The 6000-nt window shown below is 53.2% G+C and overlaps 1 protein-coding gene across 1 annotated transcript in view; it reads left to right on the top strand.

Moving 5' to 3' along the window:
• The first annotated feature begins 283 nt into the window (after nucleotides 1-283).
• PRPS2 (phosphoribosyl pyrophosphate synthetase 2) overlaps nucleotides 284-6000 on the top strand; it is a 28833-nt gene continuing 23116 nt past the window's right edge. The window contains exon 1 of the mRNA XM_007517471.3: nucleotides 284-516. Within this exon, the coding sequence (XP_007517533.1) occupies nucleotides 395-516 (122 nt within the window). The 5' untranslated portion in view covers nucleotides 284-394. The remainder of the gene's footprint in view (nucleotides 517-6000) is intronic.

Here is a 6000-nt window from a genome sequence, read left to right as displayed (position 1 = left end):
CGTCCCCGCCCCCGTCCCCGTCCCCGTCCCCGCCCCCGCCCCCGGCCCCGCCCCCGGCCCCGCCCCCGCCGCGCCGCGCGGCTCTCTCCGCCCGCCTTTGGGGCAAGGGCTTCCCCTGCCGGCCCCGCCTCTCCCTCAGGCCCCGCCCCTGGAAACCCCCCACCGCCGCCCCCCTCACCGCCGCCCCCTTGCTGCGGGGTCTCATCCTGCCAGCCCCGCCCCGTCTGCCTCAGGCCCCGCCCCGGGCCGCCCGTTTCCGCCCCTCGGCTCTTTAGGGCCCGGCTCCTCCCTCCGGCCCTCAGCCGCACTTTCCCGCTCGAGCCGCCGCCGCCGCCGCCGCGCCCCGAGCACCTTGCGCCCCGGCACCCCGCGCCCCGGCACCCCGCGCTCCGCCATGCCCAACATCGTGCTCTTCAGCGGCAGCTCGCACCAGGACCTGTCCCAGCGCGTGGCCGACCGCCTGGGCCTGGAGCTGGGCAAGGTGGTCACCAAGAAATTCAGCAACCAGGAGACCAGGTGGGCGCCGCTGCGGGCCCGGAGCGCTGAGCGCGGGGCCCGCACCTCCTTGGCGGCGGCTCGCCGCTCCTTCCGGGAAGGGCCCGGCAGCGGAAGGGCGACAGCGCGCCGGGCATCGGGCGCCCCCGGGCGCGGGGCACGTGGGAGGGACGTCCCGGGAGTGGCCGCCGGGCTGGGCTGCCCCCTGGGCGCGGGCTCCCCGACTGCTCCCGCGGGCTGGGCGCTCAGGGCACCGCAAACCCCGCGTTGCCCTCCGCACGGCCGGGTGTAGACCCCCCCCCCCCCGGGCCGCGCTCCGGTGCGCGTGCTGGGTCCCGGGTGCTGCCTCTGAGTTCTCTGCCGCAGAGACGTCTCTCCAGGCCGGTTTTGCCCGCCCTGCTCGGAGGCCCTCGGAGGCTGGCTCAGGGCTCCCGGTGCCACCTGCAGGAGACCAGAAACGAGACAGCGAGCGCTGTGACTCATTGCAAACCCGGCTCCCTTCTCTCTTAGGTGTCTAGCACGGTGCGCAGTTAGCCAGCCACGTTCATATCTCTGGCAGAGATCCATTTCAGTCAACATTTTCAGCGAGTCGTGCGGGGACAGGGACGTTAATGCAGGCTGCAGGAGAAAGCACCCCACCCCCACCCCGACTTGCCACCATTTCAAAAAGTAACTTGAAATGGACTATAGGCCGCGCTGTGAGTGAAGCCTGACACTAATAAAAGCCTCCAAGAGAAACGTGGGAGAAAATCTTGATGCCCCTTGGGGGAGGCTAAAGTGTCAAAGGCACCTGAATTGTCGCTCGGATGTTAGGATGTGACTCGGATTCTCGTGAGGAAGATGTTGTTTGTTGCTGAGTCAGCTTCTTAGGCTCTGCGAATCCCTTTCTCTAGGTGGGAAAGTGGCATAATGTGTATGCATGGCCCTGAGGATGGAAGTGAAGAGACACTTGTGAGTACCAGTCAGGTAGACTCAGTGCCAGAGCCACCAGAGCGTGGCAAAGTCTTCTTCCAGCCCTGTTCCCAGTTTCAGTGGCACGAAGGAGAAAGAGAATGGGGTCATGGTTTCTGCTTAGGAGGTGGTGTGGTACAAGTCAGGAAGTTTATAGAGGGACTAGATTTTGAAAGCAAATGGATTGTCCTTCCCCATCTCAGCTCGGGCCAGATTGGCTTTCTCCTTAAACCACTGTGTGTGCCATGGGGGGAGCGGCGGGTACTCAAAACAGTGAGGCATGATTCTTTAAAAAATTTTTTAATTAATTAATTTATTTTTGAATAGAGATGGAGAAACTGAGATAGGAGGGGGAGATAAAGAGGGAGAGAGACACCTGTAGCCCTGCTTCACTGCTTGTGAAGCGACAGCCCCCAGATGGGGACCAGGGGCTTGAACCCAGTCCTTGCACACTGTACTGTGTGCACTTAACCAGGTGCACCACCATCTGGCCCTGGCATAATTCTGTTTGTTTTGTTTTTTGCCTCCAGGGTTATCGCTGGGACTTCCTGCACTACGATTACGCTGCTCCTGCGGCCATTTTCCATATATATATATATATTTTTTTTTTTTTGATAGGACAGAGAGAAATGGAGAGAGGAGGGGAAGACAGAGAGGGGGAGAGAAAGACAGACACCTGCAGACCTGCTTCACCGCCTGGGAAGCGACTCCCCTGCAGGTGGGGAGCCGGGGGCTCAAGCAGCGTCCTTGCGCCGGTCCTTGAGTGCGGTGTGCGCTTAACCCACTGTGCTACCGCCCGGCAACCCTGGCATGATTCTTTATAACAAAGCTGATTTGATTTTATTTGGTTTTGAGTATTTGGTAACCAACACTTGGTAACTAGAAATCCTGAGTTCTCAGCCCTATCAACACAAAGTCAGGGGATTACTCATATAGTGACATTATACATTGTTCATATTTAAACACAGAAAATTAACTTCCTTGGGAGTCGGGCGGTAGCGCAGCGGGTTAAGCGCACATGGCGCAAAGCACAAGGACTGGCGTGAAGATCCAGGTTTGAACCCCCGGCTCCCCACCTGCAGGGGAGTCACTTCACAGGCAGTGAAGCAGGTCTGCAGGTGTCTTTCCTCCTCTCTATCTTCCCCTCCTCTCTCCATTTCTCTCTGTCCTGTCCAGCCACAATGGCATCGACTACAATAATAACTACAACAACAGTAAAAATAACAAGGGCAACAAAAAGGAAATAAATAAATACTTTTTTAAATCTTTTAAAAAAGTTAACTTCCTGATTTCTCTCTCTCTCTCTTTTTTTTTTTTTTTTTTGCCTCTAGTCGCTGGGGTTTGGTGCCTACACTAAGAATCCACTGCTTGGGAGTCGGGCTGTAGCACAGCGAGTTAAGCGCAGGTGGCGCAAAGCACAAGGACCGGCATAAGGATCCCAGTTCAAACCCCGGCTCCCCACCTGCAGGGGAGTCGCTTCACAGGTGGTGAAGCAGGTCTGCAGGTGTCTGTCTTTCTCTCCCCCTCTCTGTCTTCCCCTCCTCTCTCCATTTCTCTCTGTCCTATCCAATAACTACAACAATAAAACAACAAGGGCAACAAAAGGGAATAAATAAATAAAATAAAATAAAAAATTTAAAAAAAAAAAGAATCCACTGCTCCTGGAGGCCATTTTTTCCCTTTGTTGCCTTTTTTATCGTTGTTGTTATTATTGTTGTTATTGCTGTCATTGCTGTTGGCTAGGACAGAGAGAGATGGAGAGAGATAGGGAAGACAGAGGGGAGAGAAAGAAAGACACCTGCAGACCTGCTTCACCACTTGTGAAGCACCCCCCCCCCCCCGCAGGTGGGGAGCCGGGGGCTCGAACCGGGATCCTTATGCTGGTCCTTGTGCTTAGTACTTTGTGTCCTTAATCCGGTGCACCACTGCCTCACCCCACCAGCCCCGACTTTTCTCTTTGCCATGAACTGTCTAGGGCCAGAGCTTGATTCTGTTTTACCAACACTCCTCCCTATCCCAGATACGGTGTTAGTGATCTGGTTTTTACTGAAGGACCAAAGGACAAGAAAGTTGATTCAGATCACATGAGGGTTCCTCCCTGAATCTCCAGCTGACCCAAGACCAAAAAAATCTGGTTTGCTGTCACCTAGTAATCATTCCTTTGCTTTCTTTCTTTTTTTTTTTTTTTTTTTACACAGCCTGGTGGTTCCTTCCATATTTTTAAAAAATTTTTGATTTATTTATTCCCTTTTGTTGCCCTTGTTGTTTTATGTTGTAGTTATTATTGTTGTTGTCGTTGTTGGGTAGAACAGAGAGAAATGGAGAAAAGAGGGGAAGATAGAGAGGGGGAGAGAAAGAGAGACACCTGCAGACCTGCTTCACCGCCTGGGAAGCGACTCCCCTGCAGGTGGGGAGCCGGGGGCTCGAACCGGGATCCTTAAGCCGGTCCTTATGCTTTGTGCCACCTGCGCTTAACCCACTGCACTTCCATACTTTTAAAACACTCCATCAAGATGTGGTGTGAAGTGCAAGGACTGACTTGAGGATCCCGGCTCGAGCCCCCGGCTCCCCACCTGCAGGGGAGTCACTTCACAGGCGATGAAGCAGATCTGCAGGTGTCTGTCTTTCTCTCCCCCTCCCTGTCTTCCCCTCTTCTCTCCATTTTTCTCTGTCCTATCCAACAACGACGACATCGATAACTACAACAACAATGAAAAACAACAAGGGCAACAAAAAGGGAAAATAAATAATTTTAAAAAAATTAAAATACTCCATCAGGGAGAGAGTATAATGCTCATGAAGCTTCTCATAGGGCTTGGGGTACAATACAGAAAGTTTGCTCAGTGATGGGGCTGGGTTGTAGCACAGTGGATTAAGGCACACATGGCACTAAGCACAAAGGCTGGCGTAAGGATCCCAGTTCGAGCCCCTGGCTCCCCACCTGCAGGGGAGTCGCTTCACAAGCGGTGAAGCAGGTCTGCAGGTGTCTGTCTTTCTCTCCCCCTCTCTGTCTTCCCCTCCTCTCTCCATTTCTCTCTGTCCTATCCAACAGTAACAACAACAGGAATAATAACCACAGCAACGATGAAACAGTCCTTGAGTCCTGCAAGTATGGTACAGCCCACTGAAGATGCTCTGTAGGTTGCTTGTTGCAGTGGGTCTTGGAGCTCTTGTCAGGAGACTGAAAGAGCATGACCTGAAATTTAGCAGGAAGTTGTGATACAGATGTGAAAGGGTGTGGCTGTTGTCCTTGTGACGCCGTGTGTGCAGGTGTGTGTGTTTAGAGTGACTGCACAGCTGACTTCTTCAGGGCGTCCCTCTGTGTTCTCCCCTCAGATGAGAGGTTATGTTGAGCCGAAGCAAAGTGAGCGTGTAGATTTTCCCTAGGGGATGACTTGTTGAATCAGGCCGCTTTCTTGAGACCAGCGGAGCATGCTGTTCTCGCTTCTCAAGCCGTGCGCACTTGTGAAGGACCTGCCCGAGCCCTGGTCACCAGTGTCTCTCTTCTTCCCTGGCAGGCGCAGACCAGCAATGTGCAGGCCACCTTCGCGTCGACTCTCGGGATTCTCCCCTAGCTCCACACTAGGGTGTCTGCACCAGGAATGTCTCGGCTTTTCTCAGTGCTGTTTCTCTTTAACCAGAGCTACTCAGCTCTGACTTACGGTCATGCTGGGGATTGAATTTGGGACTTTTGATGCCTCAGGCCCAGAAGGCTTTTTGGCAAAACCATTATGCTATCTTCCTGGCTGTCTAGACATTTTTCAATATGTCTTTTGCAAAGACTTTAGTTCCCATGGGCTCTTTCTCAAGAAGTAACTGGAGGACACCAAGCAGGAAAATAAAGAAGCAGACCAAGAAAGAGGGGTACAGAAAGTGGGAAATCACATGAGAAGGTGAAGGGAACTTCCAGTGGCAGCTGTGCACAGAGAACCCAGGTCAGACTCAGGACCTCCGACATTGTGGGCTGTGGGTATTCATTAGCTGAGGGTTGAGGCTGGATTTTCCTCCGGAGAAAAACATACCAGGAAGTGCGTGAAAGAGAAAGGAGCTGAGTTACTATGACGCTTTGACTCGGTGGTACCACACTTGGTCAGACTGTTGATCTGTGTCGGGATGACGGTGAGGGAGAAAGCTGCTGATCAGGTGGGTGTGGGGAGGAGGTGTGAGAGCTTCTGTCTGCAGAGAGAAGTCGGCGCATGCTGCCCGACACGAAACCCCAAATGGAGCAATACGAACACGCCAGCTAGTGACTTGAAGTTAAATCTCTAGAATCTGTGCCAAGAGCTAAGCATTTGTTGTCTCCGGGACTGTTTATTGAGCTTTGCAGAGTGATGTGAATCTTTTTGAGCTTTAACACTAGTAGAAACTGGATATGCAGACTAAAAGAATACATCTTGCAGAAGAGTTCACAGGCCCAACATTAATCTAACTTGACTTTTTTGGTGCTGGGCTGTCTAATGTGAGCTGTTTCACAGCACTGAAACTTCCTCCATTGCCATAACATCATCTGTGTGGAGCCAGGGCTTAAACGTGGGTGACCCTGGGCAGACGGCC

The sequence above is a fragment of the Erinaceus europaeus genome, chromosome X (assembly GCF_950295315.1).
Source record: "Erinaceus europaeus chromosome X, mEriEur2.1, whole genome shotgun sequence".
Lineage (NCBI taxonomy): Eukaryota > Metazoa > Chordata > Mammalia > Eulipotyphla > Erinaceidae > Erinaceus > Erinaceus europaeus.
Note: the sequence above shows the minus strand (reverse complement) of the source record. Positions and strands in the feature narration are given on the sequence as shown.